This window comes from Odocoileus virginianus, chromosome 1, assembly GCF_023699985.2.
Source record: "Odocoileus virginianus isolate 20LAN1187 ecotype Illinois chromosome 1, Ovbor_1.2, whole genome shotgun sequence".
In the NCBI taxonomy this organism is placed as follows: domain Eukaryota; kingdom Metazoa; phylum Chordata; class Mammalia; order Artiodactyla; family Cervidae; genus Odocoileus; species Odocoileus virginianus.
This window is the reverse complement of record NC_069674.1, coordinates 87,485,028-87,506,892: the sequence shown is the minus strand read 5'-3', so window position 1 is coordinate 87,506,892 and position 21,865 is coordinate 87,485,028. Positions and strand designations below refer to the sequence as shown.

The window sequence follows — 21,865 nt, the reverse complement described above, 5'->3', positions numbered from 1 at the left end:
TAATATAGCCCTATTCACTGCACAGAGTTAACAGAATTTCATTGGCCATAAAGCACTTAATAAGTCTGTATTTATGCCAGTGATTTTGTTTTCATCGGTGCAGGGTAATAAAGTCTGCAGAGCCCCAGCTGATCACTGCAGGGCTCCAGTGATTTTGGGCCCTGGGGACTCTCAGTAACATGCCTAAAGTCTGTTGAAACAGAGGAAAGTAGGCATGAAATACAAATATAGTACAGTCAAAGCACCAGGTGGAGGAGGGCATTCTACACGCCTGGACACTCAGAACTCACAGTGGCGAGTGGGGTTTAGCCACTTTGCTTGGCCTCCCCTTCCCTTTTCTGGGCTTGCTGCTCTGTCGCTTCCTCTGCTGCTGGGATGTGACAATGGCAGTGTTGTGACCCAGAAGGACCCAGAAGGACCCAGACACCAGTGACACCCTCGTTACAACTGTTCTTTCCAACCCGCAGCAGTGGCCTTTTCTCCGTTCGTAACTTTTCTTTATCTTATACCCTCCATTACCTGATCACCAGGGTTGGTGGTAAAACTCTGTGATCTAAGAAATACCTAGTTTGAATCTCACCATTTTAAAAAGAGGCATCAAGAACCTTGAAAATCCTTTTTCACCCAGTCTTGTTTTAAAAGAGTACGCTGTGGGCTCAGAAAAGTATATGCTAGATGTCAAAGCTTACTGACTTCTTTTTTGTTATTGTTGTGCCATGGATGTGCATTGTTTGTTATTTTCCTACTTTAGTCCTTTGCTTTATAGACATGGTTTCTTTTGTTTGACCCACAGCTTCTCCTCTTCCTTAAAGCCTTTTCCGAAACAGAGCAGACAAAGTTGGCAATGCTGTCGGGGATCCTGCTGGGCAGTGGTACCCTGCCTGCCACCATCCTCACCAGTCTCTTCACTGACAGCTTGGTCAAAGAAGGTACGTATGTTCATTTTCTTACCTGTCAGATGGGAAAAGAAAGCCAAAGATAAATACCAGTACCATCTATTGGTGTTCTCTATGGCCCATCCATGCTCCATGTAAGAGACTGTGTGTGTGTGTTCAAACAATAAAAGGATTGTGTGTGTTTCTTGTAGGAATTTAAGAGAAAAGTATGCACACCTATACAAAGACAATTAAAGAATAATAATAAACTAGAATTTGTGGCATAAGTCTCAGTGCCTAGGTCAAAGATCTGAAATTGATCGGTTCTAAACTGTTTCTCTCAACATAGATGCTTGCTGACATATTTTGTTGGGACAGTGCTTCATTGTGCAGGACTCTTTATGCTTTGTGGGACATGTAGCCTTTTTTTGCCCTCAGAAACAGAATGCCAGCCTAAAACACTTGCCTTCATTAAGTAGAACAGCCAAAAATGGCCCTTCACATTCCTAAAGGCCCCCTAAACTGTCACTTCACTAGTTTGGGCAATTGTTCTGAACTGTTCCCCCTCAAGATCTTATGCTCAGATGTTCATTATGATCACATTTTTTAAAGTATTCATTATGTCTGTTTTAAAAGTCCAGACTACTGCCTAAGAGTTTTGCTTTAGTTTTAAGGCATTAAGAGTTTGATGGGCATACATACAATTACTTGGTTATAGAATAATACAGAAGTAGGCTTTTTTTTTTTTCTTGTAGGAGGATAATGATATTCAAGCTTTAAATGCAGTGTTAAACAAAGAGTTATTTTTTTTCTTAAAGACAAATTAAAAGAGCTTTTGTGAAAACATCTGTTTCTTCTTAGAATTGGGTTTTACTCCTACAGATGTGAAGTCCCAGCCTCATTCATGCCTGCAGTGAAATGAGTTATAATTTTCTTATAACTGAGAAAAGAATAGTAAATCAAGAGCCAAATCATATTATTTAGAGATTCTCTATAGTTTTAGACTCTCTAATTGTTATTAATATATTGTTAAAATATTATAGCACTTTAAAATGTTTTTCTGAAGAGAATTCGTGATCCTTCATGTTTTATTTATGGTACTAGCCATTTTATACTAGGAGAAAAAGATAAAACGTAAACAGTAAATGTTAGTTACATCAGATTTATCCCTAGCATTTCTAACAGAAAATAATTCTTTCTGGTTGTATTAAAAACTTAAATGACATAATTTCTTTTGAAATGTATTAAAAAATAAATTATTAGAAAGATAAATGGACAAACGTGATAGAGCAAATACAGCAAAATATTAACTGCTGCAGAATCAAGATGGTGAGTACGTGAGTATTTTTCAGTTTGTTCAGTTCTTCTGTAAGAAGTTCTTGAAATTTTTTATGGTAAAATGTTAGGGGTAGGAAAGAATACTTTTGCTGTAGAAGTGACATAGGGCCTCTGTCACATGGTTTTTCCTAATACTCCACCATCTTTAGAAACTAAAGTCTTAAACTTTTTCTTCCCAAATAGGAAAGGGTTATGAAATTATACCTTTTCCCCAACTTCCCACCCAACAAATGGCTAAGGGGAATCATCCACTCTGCAGAATCTCAAGTACGAAGTTTCTCCAATCCTTCCACCAGGAGCCACTTTTAATGCAAAGTGATGGGTTTGAGCCTGATTATTTTTAGACTCCTAGTTTCAGGCATACTTTCTTTTACCTACAATGAGGATTACAAGGTCCTTTTTAAATTTTTTAATTATAAGTTTATATTAAATTTTATATTGACTATGAAGTAATCATAATATTGAAAATCCAGGTCAACAAGTTGACAACATAAAATTCTCTAGCTCATGTTTACTGTCTTAGTTTGAGACTGGAGGGGCTTAGTTTCTCTGCTATTCAAAAGAAAAACACTGGGTAAAGCTGGTGTCTGTATTAGTTGAACTTGTTTACCTGAAAGTAACTGGAAGATAGGACATAAATTTCTGTGTCAGGGCATTTCTTTTTTTTTTTTTTTTTACATTTTTTGCAAATTTGATTTACAATGTTGTGTTAGTTTCAGGTATATAGCAAAGTGATTCAGATATATATTCTTTTTCAGATTCTTTTCCCTTATAGGTTATTACAAAATATTGAGTATAGTTCCCTGTGCTATACAGTAGGTCCTTGTTGGTTATCTAGTTTGTATATAGTAGTAGATAAATGTTAATCCCATAATTCCTAATTTAGTCCCTCCCCCATTTAAGGGCATTTATTTCTTATGTAACAATATATATAAAAGTCAAAAAAACTTCAGGGTGAACAACAATATCATTCAGGACTCAAATTTTCCCCCCATTACTAACCATTGCAGAAGGAGGGTTGTGCCAGGGCTTAGAGTAATTAGAAGTCAGCTGGCCTGAGTAAGATGGGAATTCTCTTAGGAAAGGGGACTAGAGACTGTTTAGACCACCAACGACAGTGAAGCCTTCGATTCAGAAAAATCAGTTTAATATATCAACTCCTCCTTAACTTTTCATTAAATAAATGCAACATTAATTTGGACATTTAGAGTGTTCACAGAAAAGCTGTCTATTAGTTATCTGATTACTTATATTTAGAAATAAATCCTATTATAAATGAGTATGTAATTGAGTGGATTCCTGATTAACATAGCAGTTTTTAAAATCTCTTTAAAAATATCCAGAAAAGATTTCAGCTGAAAACAGAGCTGACATTTTTATAGCTTAACTCATGAATATTTTAAAATGCTTTTTACAAAAAGTAAAACTGTAAAGTAAATGATGCCTGTTCATCTATAACTTTATTTATTTATACCTGTCACTATTGATGTTCTTTTGCTGGCATCATTTATCAGCAGATTGGTTGACATGTTGACATTTCAGTTCTATGGCTCATGGTTTATTTGGTGTACTTCAGGATAACTGTTATAAACATGGAATATTGGTAAACCACAGGGTGAAATAGAGGCACAACATTATAACATCCTTGGCTTTGAATATGGTTTTAACCAAGGTAAAAATAAACTTACAGTTAAAACAGGTTGGAATTCAGGAGTCCGAGTGTGAAAAGTACTGTAACTTCTTTTTTTCCTTCTCATGAAAATATTCTCTTTTGAGTAATGAATAGCCTAGAGAGCTTTCCATTTTTCCTTTGTACCAAATCATGTCTCTAAGTTATTTAGTCATTTCAGGGCACCTAATGGGAAATGTTGCCTTATGCATTATCACAAGCAGTTTTTCTTATAAAAGGTTTACTCTCTCTCTCTTATTTTTAACAGGCATTGCGGCCTCATTTGCTGTCAAACTTTTTAAAGCATGGATGGCAGAAAAGGATGCCAACTCTGTTACCTCCTCTTTGAGAAAAGCCAACTTAGACAAAAGGCTGCTTGTGAGTGTTATTTGGGCAAAGGTTGTATGTTTCATGCTCGTGACATGGCTCTGTCAGTGTGTGCAACGTAATACACAAATGAAGTGGTAGAAACTAATTCCAATTTAATCTTTGTCGCATACATAAATGGAATGATAAAATTAAGGAGTCACAGGGAATATGGAGACTTTCAAATTTGGAAGTTTGTTGACATAGTGACAACATTTATCAGAATTACCTCTTTGCAGCTAATAATTGTAGAAATTTAAAGTTTTAATATGAAATTTGAGGTCGCATTGATCTCACCTAATTAGACATTTATGGGTATCTTGGGTCATAGTTGAATGACACTGATCTCAAATACAGGTTAGTTTGTTAACAAAATAAAAGTTTAAACAAGATTCCTTATTTATACCAAAATTCCTTAGAAATGCTTAGATACCTATGAAAGTGAACAAGTTAACTGTAGTTACTTATGTATCTTTGTATTTTTCAAAGAAAATCAAGAAAAATATTTGCTCTCATAATTTCTATCTGCCCCCGTAATTTCTTTCTGCTAGAAGCCACAGCTGTGATATAGATTGCTCCAAGTGAAATTGCCTTTACAACTTTAGGACAAAGTCTAAAGTTGAAAGACATGCTTGCCATGTTCTCTTTACCTAGTTTCTTATCTGTTTTCTCTTCCAGCGTGTCCTACTGTGCAAGGGTATTGATCCATGGGATAAGTCTAAATCTGGCTCATTGTAAACTTCTGCATTTTCAATGACTTAAAATTCCTCTGTCTTTTGAAATTTACCTTAAAATAGCTCTCTTGGTGTGTTGGAAGTCTTTAGAACTTGATAAAGAAGTAAAGTTCAGCTCTCAATTCTTGCTGATTTTTGCCACTGATAATACTTTTCATTTTAGTGTGTGTTTATTAAGTGCCTGCTCTGGCCAGGCTCCAGCCTGGAAGTTGTAGAGTCAGTAGAGACAGGATAGAAAAGTTTCCTGCCTTTGTGGAACCTACTGTCTAGCCATGTAGGGTATATGGAAGTCACTGAAGACAAATGAATAGGTTGCTGATGTCGGTGGAAGTTCATATGCAAGAGTGCATTCTCATCCCTGAGTCTGTAGCTGTATCTTAGCTCAGCAAGGCCCACTGAGATCTACATGCCCTTTCTTTCTGGGACCCACAGTGAAGGAACAGCTCCGACCGGAGCCATTCTGTCCTCATGTCAGAGGACAGGAATCCAGGACACTGAAGTGAGCCCTTCTGGTGGTGTAGAAGCTCGCCTTCTTTGGCCAAAAGAAGTCAGTGAGAAGCCTGCCAGCGGGGTAGAAAAATTTAATCCACTAATGGGCTACTTCTCCACCTGTGAAGACAGATACAGCGAGGAGGGGCTTCACTGAGCACTTGTTTAAAGGAGAGCTGGGTGAATTATTATTAGGAAAAAAGATACAATCGATTACTACTTAACACAGAAGACTCAGTTCTTTCTCTTTTTTTAACTTTTATTTTGTATTGAGATATAGCTAATTAACAATGTTATGATAGTTTAGGGTGAACAGCAAAGGAACTCAGCCATACTAAAACATGTTTCTGTTCTCCCCCAAACTCCCCTCCCATTCCAGTGGCCACATAACATTGAGCAGAGTTCCATGTGCTATACAAATAGGCCCTTGTTGGTTATCCACTTTATTTTTTTTTAATACCAATTTATGTTTTGTTCATTCATCCTTACAACTTTATGCTTATTATCAGGTGTTTTACAAGGCACTGTATATGAGTGTGGGGTGGGGGTAAAAGTGACCCTTTCTTTCCCATATTAAACTTTTGAAAAAGCTATGCTCTTCTAACTTAAAGTATGGTTCCTTAAGACACCAGTAAGCACAGCTTGGTTAACTCGATTAGGTTACTTCATTTTAAAAGTGTTTAATGTATTTCCTTTTTGAGAAACGCATATCATTTAATAGTTACTACTAGGGTTCTTTGTCTACTTATATTTTGAGCATGAAAAGCTTAGGCAGCAGTTTCTACCAGAAACTCTGTGAGGACAGGGTGGCTATGTCTTAGACCATGCCTGCATGCTGTTTGCTGATTTACAAATGAATGAGGAGCTAGAGTGTCAGTTCTACCATCTAGGAGGAGATTTTTGTTTCACTAACCTGCTTAGCAAAATTCCCTCTGCGTTAGCACATTTGGGGGGAAAATAGCATATTCTCAAAGTTTAGCAATTACCTACTTCTGTAATACAGAAGCAAGAAAAATATATAGCAACTCTCAGAAGAGCGGAGATGGGAGACATCATTCTCCCATCAGTGGAAAAGGAAGATACTGAGCTGAAGCTATTGAAGAAAGTCAAACAAGCAACCTTTGTCTTTATGGGGTTTATAGTTTACTGCAGGGGAACAATAAACTGAATAATTAATTTAAATGTGTAGCATAGTAAAAAGTGAAAAGTGCTCTGAGAGGAAAACCAAGTAGGGAAACAGTGTAGCGTGTCTGTGTGGTGTGGGAAGGTCTCTCATAAGGTGACGTGTGTGAGGAAGCTAACTATCTAGATATATCCAGGAAGAGCCTTTCAAACAAAGCCTTTGAGACATGGCATGTTGGGAGCAGCAAAAGAGAGAATTTAGTAGGAGCAGAAGTGTGTAGATCAGCTCAGAATAATAACTTTCAAGATATTACGTGTCATTCATAAGGACTATGGTTATAGTTCGTAAAAGTAAATTTTAAAAATCACTTTTGATGATGTATTACTCTGAACATAACTTGCGATCAGACTTTGCAGTCACATTCTTCCTAAATTGAATACAGAATGCTGGCACAAGTAATTATTGACTTTGGAGTCATGCAGCCATGTCCTTAAATTTCTAGCTGCCTAATTAGCTGTCTAACCTTGTTGAGGTTCAGTTTATTTTTCTGTAAAACTTCTATTGTATACAATTATTAGCAAAATACCTCATATCTAGATTCATAGAAGGAACTAAAAATTAAGTGAGTTCCCTGCCCCCAACAAATTTAGAAGACCTCTTGACAAATATCAATGACAGAACTTCAGGCAGTTTTGAGATGTTTGCTTTAGCATGAATGTATGTTTTAATGCTGTTCCCACCAACTCTGTTCTGACATTTTGAAACTCATGACTCAACTCAAGGCAGGTTATGGGATGATGGTACAGAGAATATTGCAATTTGAATCATGACAGAAGCCATCTGGCTACGTCCCTATACTTGGTGGCAAACTCATTACAGATCTTTCTTCAGAGATTTTTATTGAAGCCCATATAGCCATTGGCCAATATATATATATATATATATATATATATATGCAAATCTAGTCATCAGAAAAGTTTGGATCTATTCTGTAGACTCTTCAGCAGTCTGAAAAATGTGAGAGCTTTGCAAACTGCCTTGCTTGCTTGGTTGAGTGTTGGGAGTCACGCAGGATTAGAACATGACTAAGTGTTCCTAAGCCCCTGCCAAGCTGTATAAGGTGAAATGGAAATGAGTGAAAATGTAAGAGCAGCCGTGGTGTGCTGCGGTTTTTAAAAATTTCCAACAGAATTATGTAATGGATTGAAGAGCCGGTGGGGCAGGTTGAGATTAGATCTCACCATGAACTTAATTTAGAGCCTCCATCATTAAGAGAGACAGCAAAAATTCCCTGTAGCTCTGAGCTATTTTAGACTAATAGCAGCATTTTCTCAGAATGTGAATCAAGGTCTATGAGATGATAGTAGTCAATATTGGTTTTTTTTTAAATAGTATCTCAAATCATTTCAGCATTACTAAAACTGGTTTTTGTCTATTCACTCATAGTTAAGGAAACAGTATGATTGATAATTTCAGTTTTTCTTATCGGTTTAAAATAATCCCAGCCTTACTCAGTTATCACCTTATTTGTTCTTAGTTTAGCAAACTTGCCTCTGTTTTTGCATATGCTACACTTCGATTAAAGTAAAAGACGTAAATAGTAGTCCAAATGAGGAAAACTAAAGTTGATTAACATTTTTTATTCTTTGTCAAATTGCATAATTTTGAAAGGTGTCTTAGCAAGTGCTCAAGAAATATGCCTTGAGATGTATTCCTTTGAAAAATCAATCCTTACTCTTTTCTTCATGAGATAGTCTAAGCGCTCCTTTACTATGAAAACGTTGTTCTCTATGCTTGCTGAATATGAATGGCTTATTGTATGACAGTCTCTCGTCTTTTATCTCTCAGGAACTCTTTCCAGTTAACAGACAGAGTGTGGATCATTTTGCTAAATACTTCACTGACGCAGGCCTGAAGGAGCTCTCCGACTTCCTCCGAGTCCAGCAGTCCCTGGGCACCAGGAAGGAGCTGCAGAAGGAACTCCAGGAGCGTCTTTCTCAGGAATGCCCGATCAAGGAGGTGAGGCACCATGGGCTCCCTTCCCTGCAAAACCACGGGCGAGGGGCGTGTCCTAGACTGTGCAGTCCAAACTTTACCTCCTGCACAGGAGGCTGCCCTTCGTTCCTTGCTGTGAACTTGAGGTCCTTTTCATACCATTTAAATGAGCTCAATATCAAAAACCTCCTCCAGGATGTTCCAGAAAATAATGATTATTTCCACACAAAGGGCTTATTTACCAGGTTGCTGTGCTTGTCAAAATATTTCATCTGCCTAATAGATTCACTGTCCACTGCTATCCACTAGCATTATACCTCGGTTTAAGGTGATTTTTCCCATTTTATTGCAGATTATATAATATGGTTAAGTATTAGCTTAATGTATATAGATTTCAATTTTAAGACAAAAAGGGGGAGGTTTTGCATTCACATCATGGATAAAGACCAGTTGGACCAGTGACTTGTTGGCTCCCACTCACAATAACTCACAATATCTGCATAATATAAATGCTATATTTTTGCATAGCTATAGTTCTTGTGGCTATTACTGTATCTTTTTTTTTTTAAGTCATGGCTGAAGAAAACTTCCCATTTGAACTTTAAAAAACTTCTATGTAATAATTCAAAAGCTGCATTAAGAGTCCTTTCCTTTTGCCACTTACTCTCAAGTCCCAAGCCCTCACCACCCTGCTTGCCTAGAGCCTTGCAAGGTACTGTATATGGTTTAAAATTTGAAGATGGATTCTGACCAGCAGATGGAGGTGTTGGTCCCAAGTCTCATTGCATTAAGGTCAGCAATATATTCAGTAACCTTTATCCAAGCAAAAATCTTGAACATGATTTTCCATGGTGAAAAAAAGAAAAAAGCAAACTATAACTTAACACTGTGATACTTTCTGGTATAGAGATGTCACATTTCTTTGCAGCTTCTCCTTGTCAGCTGGAGGACTGGGACTCCTCAGTTCCTTCTTTTCTTGAAGGCTGCTTTACCCACTGCAATCCAGTCTGGCAGGAAAGAAAGCAGGGTATTTTCATTTTAAAAAGGAAGCGAGAAAAGTAGTTGTACTGCTCACAAAGTGGTACATAAGATTCATTATGGTTTTTAATTATTTATTAAGCCCTCCAGGTGGCGCTAGTGGTAAAGAATCCATCTACCAATGCAGGAGACTTAAGAGATGCAAGTTCAATTTCTGGGTCAGGAAGATCCCTTGGAGAAGGAAGTGGCAGCTCACTGCAGTATTCTTGCCTGTAGAATCCCCATGGACAGAGAAGCCTGGTGGGCTACAGTCCATGGGTTCGCAAAGAGCCGAACACGACTGAACGACTTAGCATTCATGCATACACTGAAGTCCTCAGCTCTTACTTGGGATTTTATTTCAAAAGGAGAAAGATTTTTTCAAACAAGTTTAATGTAAAATTTTATAAGTTATTTACGCGAGGCATGAGGATATTCAAAAGTGATAATTAAAGAATAAATTGTAGAGAATGCCTTGTACCAACCCAAGGCATTTTTTCATCAAGAGGTTTTAAGTTGAGGATTGGAGTAGACATTCACAGCTCTGCTGCTTTCTTCAAACCCCAGAAAGTCAGGCTGGCTTAAATAATCCTTGCCCTGCTGGACTCAACAGGGGTCCTGCCTGTAAAAGACTAACCCTGAGAAACCAAGATTCGCTGTTCTTTTCATTACCGAGCAGCTCCTGGCCAGAGCCAAGCCTATTAATTAGGAGACTAAAAATAAATCTTCTCTGAGAACACACCATTGTGTTCTCCTCTGCCTTGGAACCTGAGAGCATATGCCAGGAAGGCAGGAACTGAGCAGCAGTATTTGTCTGCCTCCAACCTTTTACTGACTAAGCAGGAGAGAGGGGCGTCTCCCCACCTGCGTGCCTCTTTTGACTCCTTTCTTCGTGAAATGTAGGTGGTTCTCTATGTTAAAGAAGAAATGAAAAGGAATGATCTTCCAGAAACGGCAGTGATTGGACTTCTGTGGACCTGTATAATGAACGCTGTGGAGTGGAACAAGAAGGAGGAACTCGTGGCGGAGCAGGCCCTCAAACACCTAAAGGTACAGGGTCCCAGCGCGGCTGTCTCGGCCGCCCGCCAGCTGCAGCTTTAACAGCGTGACAGACGGGTTCTAAGCATAATGCCCCCAGGTTCAGTCCAAACACATATTTTCTGATGTTTTTCCTGTCAAATATGCCACTACCTAAAATGTTTGCGACGTAAGCACTTATGAAATACCTGAGGGTAAGTTCTTACTAAAAACAACATCAGAAAATCCACAGAATAGTCATATATTCAGTGTTAGTTAAAGAGAAATATAGTCTGTTAGTTTTCCTTCTACCTCACAAAAATTCTTAAGGAGGTTTTTTTTTTTTTAAGTAAGCTACAAGTTGACATTAGAGTTTAAAAAGTGAGTGGTGGAAGAAATCAACTGATTGTATAAATTGTATATTTTTGTATGGGGATACATATGTGTTTGCTTTTATCATCCTCTCCCTGTAAAACTATTAAGAAATGTAGAAGACTTAGAACCTGCCCTCAGAGTTTACCCTTGAATTGGGAAGCGAACACCTACATAGTATACACTCGGCAGGATGTAAATCAGATAACCCTTCAATATTTAGGAGAGCAGAGCAGTGGGTAGCCTATGCAGGGAAGGATCAAAGGAGGAGTTTGTGTTGAGCTCAGTAACTCTTAGAGAAAATAATAGCCAAACATCAGCAACTAGGGGCTTCCCCGGTGGCTCAGATGGTAAAGAATCTGCCTGCAATGCGGGAGACCTGGGTTTGATCCCTAGTTTGGGAAGATCCTCTGGAGAAGGGAATGGCAACCCACTTCGGTATTCTTGCCTGGAGAATTCTATGGCCCGGCAGGCCACGATCAATGGGGTCACAAGTCAGACAGGACTGAGAGACTGACACACACGTCAAGAACTAGAAGCCAAGGTCATTTAAGACAAGGAACAATCTGAACAAAACCATAAAGCTGTTTTGTGAGGGGATCTTCCAGTGGCAGAGCCACACTCCAGGAGTGCAGGAATCACAGCAGTCCTGGGAGCCTTCAGAACTTAGGATCTCTGTCTCATTTTCACAATATCCATTAGACAAACACAGTAACATAGCAATTGTCTCTGGTGGAGTCAGGAGTTCCTATTTGGTCTCTTTTAGCGGGTACAATGAGAGAAATCTGATATGGTGCGGGAATAAAAATTTCATTTTGGTTGGACACAATATTATAATAAGATAATCCTCAAAGTGGAAGTTTTCTAAGCACATCTCCAGGTGACCGCTATGCTTCAAGTGGCATCAGCCCTACACCTCCCACAAAAGTGAACGGTCTTCCTCCCCTCTCCTGTTCCAGCAATACGCTCCACTCCTGGCTGTGTTCAGTTCCCAAGGCCAGTCAGAGCTGATCCTTCTGCAGAAGGTTCAGGAATACTGTTACGACAACATCCATTTCATGAAAGCCTTTCAGAAGATTGTGGTTCTCTTTTACAAAGGTATGTATCTGTGTTGTTCTGCCACTGTATTTCCATGTTTTGTTGAAGCTCTTTTTGGGCCAGAGTAAGGGGTGATGCAGAGGGGGACATGGGTTTCTGCTCATCTCTGAATTCTAGTGAGGCAGCCATATTATGTGGAGAGAAAAGGTATTAATACAAACCCCATAGATGCCTGTGGCCCCAGGTCCCAGTCTGATTAGGCCCCCGTGCACTTCTCATTGATGGAAATGGCTGGAAGACTGGTGATGAACTTATAATTTTGGGAGGTGTTGGGGAGGGTGGTGAAAAAGACTGTAATTACTAAAAAGAAGGTATGTGTTTCAATTGTAAGGATTAGTTCTAACAACAATGATCACCAGAAGCATGTTCAAACCCTTTCAGACACCATCAAGCTGGCTCTAAATTAGTTTTAAACTTTGTGTTTTAGTAATTTGGCTCACCCAGTCTCCTGTTTGGCCAGGAAATGACTATTTTTAGATTTTCACATTTACTGTCTGTTCTTTGTGTTTATAGGATTAGGTTGCCATGACAACTGGTACTGCCAGTTTATTAAAAAATGAATGCTCTAGGGTTTTAACTGATCTCAATCTCCATACCTATAGTATATTTTTAAAAAATGATCCTAGACTATTCTTTGGTCTAGCTTTGTGTAGTTTTATGAGGAGGGGGGAAGGAACACTTAAACAATGATACATTTTGAACATGGTGAAATGTTTATTAGAAATTACTGCTATCTTAAATGGCATAACACAGAAGAAAACTAAAATATAAATTAATGGACTTCCCTGGTGGCTCAGAAGGTAAAGAATCCGCCGGCAATGCAGTAAACCTGGGTTCGATCCCTGGGTCCGGTAGATCCCGTGGAGAAGGGAATGGCAACCCACTCCAGTTTTCTTGCCTGGATAATTCCATGGATAGAGGAGCCTGGCAGGCTACAGTTACTTTCTAAAATAAATTTCTTTCTTCTTTTCTTCCTAAAACTAAGTACTATATTCTCAGCATGTAGGTCTGAAAAATATAAAACTATCTCCTCAAGTACTGTTAGTATCTCTATTATGGCTTTTATTGTTTGCAGATATTTCTTAGGTTAAATTCTGTTCCTCACACACATTTTTCTAAAAGAAGTTTCTTATTCTAAAAGATTATTGACCTTCTCACATATAGTCCCAGCTTTCTTACAGTAAGTTATATTTGACTCGTGTCCCTATATGACACTGCTCATAAAAAGTACTGAATTTTGTAAGTTTCAAGTGACATAGTCTTCAACTTAAATATTTGAATAACTGACATCACCCAATGCAGTTGTCATAACACTCTTAGGATATTGTCTCTTTGACCCTCATGAAAACCCAAATTTTGAATTAAAATTCTACGCATTGAGACCTATTTAGATTTTCTCATCAGGTTATTTATTATGCATGTACTGAATGCAAACTAGCTGTCAAGTCTTATGTTAAATGCCGGAAATGAGATGAACAAAATAGTCCCTGACTGCCTGGATTTCAGAGAATAGAAGAAAATCCAAAATTATAATCACAGTGTATGTGTGTGTGTTCAGTCACTTGGTTGTGTCTGATTCTTTGCAACGCCATGGACTGTAGCCTGGCAGGCTTCACTGCCTATGGTGTTTTCCAGGCAAGAATACTGCAGTGTTGCCATTTCCCTCTCCTGTAATCACCATATCAGTGGCTAAAATAAGGCTGGTACTAATAAATGATGATGAGAAGTGGACGGATGTCAGCGAAGGGGCCCCTAACTCAGAGCTGAAGCTAAGTTGGTGAAGGAAAAGGGAAGGCTCTCAAGGGACCAGAGTTTTTTCCCAGAGGTGATGAAGAAGTTGACCACGTAGAAGGGAGAGAAACGCACTGTAATATGAGGGGCCTTAGTGCAATTGTGGAGTGTCTCCTTTCTTACTGCACTTTTACTGATCCTCTGTGTTCCTAGTAGGTATTTGGGGGAGATCCCAACACTTTGTCATCTCCATCTCCCAGTTATACTGAACTCCTCTCTCTACTTTTCCTTGGTGGAAAACACAAGTTCTCTCTCTCCTACATTTATCAAGGAGCTCCTTCCATTTGTGATTAGGTTTTTTCCTACACAACAGTTAACTTTCTTTTTGATATTCACACTTTGCCTCAAAGTCGCCCTGTGTCATTGCTTCTGTCCCTTTTTTATTATTTATTTCCCTAGAAATTTGGTCTTGCCGCAGGTGTTTGTTATTAAATTCTTCAAAGAGCTCAGCTCTGCACAAAGTTGGTCTGATTTTTCAGTGGATGATATATCCGGTAAGTTTTACCGGTCATGTACAGTGCTTTTCACAAGCAGTCACCGACAAGGATTCTAGTACTTGCATGGTCTCTTCTGGCCTCTGTGTGGCAATGAAACGCAGGAGTGAGCTCTCACCCTTTATAAGGAGGACAGGAGACAAGCTACACTTTGTCACCTTTGCGACCTATACATTGTATCATAACATGATTCATTATGGTGAGAAGAAAAAATAGAATTTCCCTTTACATGTTTAGTTCTCTCTTTTATTTTATACCATTAACAGTAGTAGTTGTTAGTACGTGCATATAGTTTATAAACCAAAAAATATATATATTTTGGGAATGTATGTGCTCAACATTGTCATACTGATAGGAGAACACGATGAAAACAGTTTGGAAATTACTAGTATAAATCACAGGCATCTTAAGGATGTCATAAAAACAAATTCTAGAAAAGGGACTTTTAAAATTCATGTTTGAGATAATTAGTGTTCCTGGAAATTTTCTGCAAAGCATTCTTGCCCAGTAACAAATCACTTCCTCTAGCTGTGAACCATCTTCTTACAGCTATGAAAACTGGGCTTTGATGGCCAGAGGTAGGAAAGTTGTTTCATCATTGGGAATGGAGAGTGCAGAGCTGGAAACAAGAGAAACTAAAAGACTAGAAGCTAAGAGTAATTCCTTAGGACTCCTAATTATAATTTCTAAGTCTAGTCCTTATAAGTGAATAAACCCAGATTTCTGTCTTCCTTTGCAAAACGTAGTGTATTTAATGATCAAAATAAAGAATAAAACACACTTTTATATTTTCTAAAACCAATCATGTGCATTTTTAGTCAGTTTAATCTCTTCAATTGAATCTGAGAGCCAGTTATTAATTTAAAAAAACAAGGCTTTTGTTATGAAAAGATCAGTGATATTATGAATGAAAACAATATCAAATCATTTATCTTGTTTTTATAAGTTAAAGGTATATTTTAACTCCAAAAACATCATTAGAATGATTTATCAGCGTTTGTAATGGATTGGGCAGGCATTGGGGATAATAATAAATCCTTTTTATATGTTTTCCGTTTCATTTCACATTCCAAAATCCCAAAAGACAACCCATTAGAACATTGACAAAGTATGTAGGCTATTGTTTCCACATTCCCCTTTCTATTCTTAACATTAACTATTCTAAATTAATGATAACTTGAGGGTATCAAGGTATATTTGTGGAATTTAGATTTTTAGGTAGTAGATAGTTAATAGATAACACTTGTTCTTAAAAACCTGTAGGAAGTCTAACACATCTTTCTCTCTGAATAGTGTACAAGGAAACCATTGCTCATGTGATTTAGATATTGTGGGAAAATAAATTTAGGACAGCGATAGACTGATGTAGAACTTTGGATCCTATGTATATTGGTCCCATGTTATACCCAGGAAGTTCATCTTTATATTTAATCATTATCATTATTGCATTCTATCTACAATATATTTTTTTTCATTTGCCCTTTTTTTCTCCTAAAGTAAATCCCCTTAAAAGACCAGTCATTTGAGGTCACTGCTTAATCAAGATGTGTTTGAAACTGGCAGGACAAAGGGTATTCTGAAATGCTGGAATTGCTGATTCATTGGCAGAATTACAAAATAACCCAGTTTCCTCCCAGCAAATTAGCACTGTAAGATTTCCAAGTCCCAGTCCCACCGTCATCACTAAAGTACTGATGATCCTATCTATTGGGCTTCCCCAGTGGTTCAGAAGTAAAGATCCCACCTGCCAATGCAGGAGACAAGGGTTCCATCCCTGGGTCAGGAAGGTCCCCTGGAGAAGGGAATGGCAACCCACTGCAGAATTGTTGCCTGGGAAATCCCAGGAACAGAAGAGCCTGGAGGGCTACAGTCTATGGGGTCACAAAAGAGTTGGACACAACTGAGCAACTAAACAACATCACCGCCCTAACTACTAACATACACAGGACACTGTGCTATGTGGGAACAAGCTTGGTTCTTGTCTTCCGGTAAGTTTCGATATGAGTTTCTTTATAACAGAGTTTTAAAATTTGAAGTGATTGCTTTCTATTAAACTCTTAAGACATGAACTTGCTTTAAAACATGATATGTATGTAATAACTTTGAAATGTTTGATTTGAAATTGCAGCTGATGTGCTGAGTGAAGAAGCTATATTGAAGTGGTACAAAGAAGCACATGTTGCCAAAGGCAAAAGTGTTTTCCTTGACCAGATGAAGAAATTTGTGGAATGGTTACAAAATGCAGAAGAAGGTATGATTGTATTTAACAACGTGGTGGCCATTTAGCAGATCCTTTCTTACTGTGATTCAAAATAGCTCCTCCCGCCACAGATTTTTTTGTGTTTTTGTGGGTTTTGGCTTTGTAAACCTGAAGTTCTGAGCCTTCATTTCTAAATGAAGGCAATGAAAATATCTGCATGATAAAACAAAATCTCTTAAATTATCCCTAGTGGAGGACAAAGAGGAAGAAATAATCAGATGTGAAAGGAAAAAAATAATTACATTTATGGGATTATATCAATTTTTTATAGTGCCTTTACTGGTTGACTGGTGCTTAAAATGGGAATACAAGTTGGAAGAGCAGTAATGATGAGACTTAATCCAACTAGGCGTGAGAAGTTGATGATCCAGAAACATACAAGTAGTTATCGTCACCAATAATATTTCTGAGTATGTTGCCTTTTTAGAAAGTCCATTTCATTTAAAAATCGAAAAGGAGAAAAGTTTGCTCTCTGCTCTATGACTCTATCTTAGTCAATGGACACCCAGGCAAAAATGTCTTTTTTTAGGGGATAGGGAGATAAGAGTAAAAACTGTTTCCTGACCTTGTTTAACAGTCTCAGAAGAAACTACCTGACTTTTCTCTTTCTTCTCTCGTAGAGTCTGAATCTGAAGGTGAAGAGAATTAGGTGGCTCAAGAAGCACAATACCTAGGTCACCACACAACACTTTTATTGGGAATGCTGAGCCATTTGAGAAGAGAAACTTGGCTTCCGTTTTTCACAAAGGAAAAAAAAATAGGATAGGCTTCCCTTTTGCCGAGGGGGAAATGGTTTTTTGTTTTGTTTTGTTTTTCAATGGAGCCCTGAGGCATCAGCGATTATACTTGGGACTCTACCTCTCACTCACTATTCGCTAACTTAAAGCCATTCAACAGGGAGTCCAGTATCTGAGGCGAAATACTCCACAGACTCCTCTTTTTTTAGCTGTATTTTTCAGGTACTGTGTGGTGAACGCCCCACTGGTGTCTATTACAGGGCCACTTTGGTAGTTGTGTATCTGCTCGTGTATGTGATTTGACAAACCAGTTTTTTAAAATAAATGGCTTTTTAAAAATCTGGGCTTATATTTTCAACGCTTTTATTTCTTTACTGTCCTGATCTCTTGTACAGATGACATTTCAGTGTCAGGATTTCTTTCTCGTCCAAAATGCTGAATGGTTCTTGTCGATAAAAGCACTTCTACTCCTTGTATCATTGGCAAATATATTTCACTGATCTTTGTAGTGTAACAGAAATCCACCCGAAAGTATAGACACACTAGCACCAATACCATAAATTGACAATAATAATATTATCTGTGTGCGAGGATGTCATTTTCCTTATGCAGGAAATAATAAGGACAAGAATAACTGTACCCAAGAATGATTAGAAGTCATAGGATAAAGAGCTTTACAGCCCCTTGAAGTGACTAGCATACCCCAGGGGGCGCTTATATATTCTTTCCTAAAATTGTTCTCCTGGGAAATGCCCCTCTTTCATTCTGGTTTTTCCTTTCAGCCTGCATCTTATTTCTTCCAGTCTATTAATTCATGGCAAGCCTCCATCTGCCTCTCCTTCTGCCTATCTAAAAATAAGAATTATGAAGTTAAATGGTATTCACGTCATAGAGTGCATAGTCAATGTATTTATTTGACATGAAAAAATGAGTAATTTTTATTGAAAACAAACTTGGCCAACTAATTTGACAAGTACTGACTGCCAATTAGTATACATGGCAGGCACACTCCGCAAATTAAATCTTCATCTCTGATGTTTGGACAGATATATTTAAAGATTAAAATATTAAAAATTACATTCAATTTGTAATAATTTTATATGTCAAATTTTATGTATTTTAGATTTAAGTTTAAATCAGCATGTTCCCTGTTATTTTAGGGATCTTGAGTAAGATGTGTGAAGAAGCTATTTGACTTTGCCCCACAATTTCCAAAGTATCCACACTGAGACCTACTGTCTTAGGTCTTAGTGACCAAATTAGTGACCAAGATGGAACTAAAAGTCCCATTATTGAGTTCCACACCTATGCCGTTTTGCCCCTATTTTCTGCTGTCAAATTATAATGAAATGTATGTTTCTACAGTTCAATCAGGTTTTTCAAGAAGGTTCAGTAGCACTTCTACTGAGCAAACATCTGGGAAGTCAGTTTTCTAATGTATAAATGACTTAATGTCTTCTAGCGCATAGTATTTTTTCCAAACAGAGCTTAAGATAGTGATTTTCAGGTAAGTAATCATGGGTGAGGGGCTCCCTAGGTGGCTCAACAGTCAAGAAGCTAACTGCAATGCTGGCGACGCCAGAGGTGGTTTGATCCCTGGGTCAGGAAGATCCCCTGGAGAAGGAAATGGCAACCCACTCCAGTATTCTTGCCTGGAAAATCCCGCGGACAGAGGGACATGACGGGCTACAGTCCATGGGTTCAAAAAGAGTCGGACACAACTGAGGTGACTGAGCAGGCATGCCCAGTCATGGGAGAGAGGAAGGATGCCTATCAGCAAAAACTTAGGGAAGCCTCAAACCAAAGCCCTTTCTTTTTCTGAAAGACAAGTGTCTCTTTTACTTTTTAAAAATAAAACTTGTCCTAATTGTAAAACTAATTGCATTAGTTATCTATTGCTACACAGCAGATTATCCCCGCATTTACCAACTTTAAACAACAGACACTTATCAGCTCAGTGTGATTTGGATCCATGAGCAACTCGGCAGGCTGGCTTCCAGCTTGGCCTCTCCTGAGGTTGCAGTCAGGCTGTTGGTGGCGCGTGCAGCCCTCTGAAGGCAGCATTGCTTCCAAGCTGACGGTGGTGTTAAGGTCAAGCCACTCAAGATGCCTGCTCTTTTGCTCTGTCTACATTAGCAGTTCCCCAACCACTTTGGAACTAGAGACCAGTTTCCTGGAAGACAGTCTTTCCACGAACAGTGGGACAGGGGTGGGGCTTCGATATGATTCAAGTGGGTTACATTTATTGAGCTCATTGAGCAGGAAGCAGCGCTCAGGCAGTAACCTGAGCAATAGCGAGTGGCTGTAAAGACGAAGCTCTTGCTTGCTGGCCTCCCACCACCTCCTGTGTGGCCAGGTCCAGATTGGGGAAAAGGAGGTGAAAGTGTTAGTGGCTCCGTCATGTCCCACTCTTGGCAACCCCATGGACTATAGCCTGCCAGGCTCCTCTGTGCATGGGATTCTCCAGGCAAGGATACTGGAGTGGGTTGCCATGCCCTCCTCCAGGAGATCTGCCCAACCCAGGGATCGAACCTGGGTCCCAGATTCTACATCTGAGCCACCCCCAGGGAACGCCTGCTCAGTAAGTCCCTGCCTCCTGTACGCCCTCATCACATGACACCTTCTGTCTTAGTCTAACCAGTAAATGCCTCCTTGCTCCAGGCCGCAGGTGCTGATTGTTCTAATCGTTAGATCAGATCCCTCTACTCCCACGGTTTAAAAGGGGCGGCCTTTCTGCTGGTTTTCCTGGTAACTGATGCGCACACCTGGTGTCAATTCCCTTGGACCTGGTACCCTCCCTTTGCCCCTGGTACCAAAGACTGTCGCATCTTGCCCTGGTGTCTTTGCTGGTGTCTACCGACATGGTGGGTGTTGCTCCAGGATCCTGCTTCAGACAAAGAAGCTCCCCCATCCGTTAAAACATTCGTGTCCCTGTTGCTGCCGTGGAGCCCTTTCTTCAGTCCCGAGGCCGGGTGAGTGTGGGGCTGGAGGCCTGGGGGGTGCAGCCCCAAAGCAGGATTGGACCTCAGGTCCTTGTTGAAAAAATTGCGTCCCTCAACCATAGGTCCTCTACTGAGGTCGCCTGGGAGTCTTCACGGCATAACCCCTGGCTTTCCCCAGGATGAGTGGTGTGAGAAAGGCAGCAAGGAAGCCGGCTTTGATAACTAAGTATTTGAAGTGACCTACCATAGTCACGGTTCTGCTGGCGGCACAGACCAGCTGGGGTGCAGTGTGGAAGGGGACCACAGCGGGTGTGGCTTCCAGACAGTGGGGAGACCCAGGGCCCTCTTGGAGGCTGGTGACCGCAGTAGGACGTCTCTATTAATACATAGTAAAATAGTTTCTAGTTAGGTGAAAACTGTATGTAAACAGAGTTTTTAATCTGAATAGATTAAAACTAATGTTAATGAAAGCACTAAAAGACAATGTGGGAAATATCCTTTTTATAATATGTGTTTATTCGGCTGCCTTGGGTCTTCGCTGGGGCCTGTGGGCTCTTTCCATGTGGCGAGCGGTTTCCAGAGCGCAGGCTGCCTGGCAGTGCAGTGGCTTTTTACAAATACGGCTTTGCTTGATTCTTTAAAAACTTAAGTCTATTCTGTACCATTTTTATCCTGCTCTTTATTAAGTAGTGTTTGATACCATTTTGCCACGTCAATGACTATCCTTCAAGTACATGATTTTAAAATATATATAATTATCCTTGGTATGGATGGAGCATAATATAATGCTCTTTATCTTCAATGTAAGTTCAATTACTACTCTTTAGGTTCAAAATATCTTCAAATGTTTTGCTTTTAAAAATAACCATTTAAAATATTCTGACATAAGGTTTTGTTCATCTTTGGTTATTCAGAAAAAAATAGAAATGGAATATGGGTCAAGGGATTTGAATGATTTTAACACAGTGGAGTCTTACTTTTGAATTTGCGTTTTTAAAAAATCTTTATTTGCCTGCACCAGGTCTTAGTTGTAGCACACAGAATCTTTAGTTGCAGCATGTGGGATATAGTTCTGTCACCAGGGATTAAACCTGGGCCCCCTGCGTTGGCAATATAGAGAATATCTTTTTAAGCCAAGAAAAGCAGCTGTCTGGAAATCCATCAGGTCCAACATGGCTATAGGCAATTATTTCTTTACACTAAGTTTTTCTGAAAAATTACTAACTTCAAGGTTCCTCTTGATAGATGCCTTTACACCTCCATGGGATTAAAATATTTCTTCCAGGAAAAACAACTTTTTAGAGCTAATCTTTCATCCTTAAACACCTTGTTCTGTGTGTGTGTTTCAACTGTATATTTACATATAAGAAAGGAAAATGCAGTCTGTGGACTGAATAGAAGCTAAGCACACCTGTGTGAGCAGTGCTGCAATGAAGACCATGAACATGAGCACAGGCCTAGAGGAGGCCCCCTGCCAGCCTCCGCCTCTCCCTCCTCTAGGTATGACTTCTGACAGCATAGGTTCACTTCCCCTGTGTTTGAAGTGAC

At 39.1% G+C, this 21,865-nt stretch overlaps 1 protein-coding gene across 2 annotated transcripts in view; it reads left to right on the top strand.

Annotated features, from left to right (window-relative positions):
- BZW2 (basic leucine zipper and W2 domains 2) overlaps positions 1 to 17,719 on the top strand; it is a 57,397-nt gene extending 39,678 nt beyond the window's left edge. For both annotated transcript variants that reach the window (XM_070470598.1, XM_070470595.1), the window contains exons 6-12: positions 794 to 929; positions 4,151 to 4,260; positions 8,443 to 8,613; positions 10,510 to 10,656; positions 11,955 to 12,093; positions 16,507 to 16,629; positions 17,259 to 17,719. In XM_070470598.1, the coding sequence (XP_070326699.1) occupies positions 794 to 929; positions 4,151 to 4,260; positions 8,443 to 8,613; positions 10,510 to 10,656; positions 11,955 to 12,093; positions 16,507 to 16,629; positions 17,259 to 17,287 (855 nt within the window). In that variant the 3' untranslated portion in view covers positions 17,288 to 17,719. The remainder of the gene's footprint in view (positions 1 to 793; positions 930 to 4,150; positions 4,261 to 8,442; positions 8,614 to 10,509; positions 10,657 to 11,954; positions 12,094 to 16,506; positions 16,630 to 17,258) is intronic.
- The last annotated feature ends 4,146 nt before the right edge of the window (positions 17,720 to 21,865 follow it).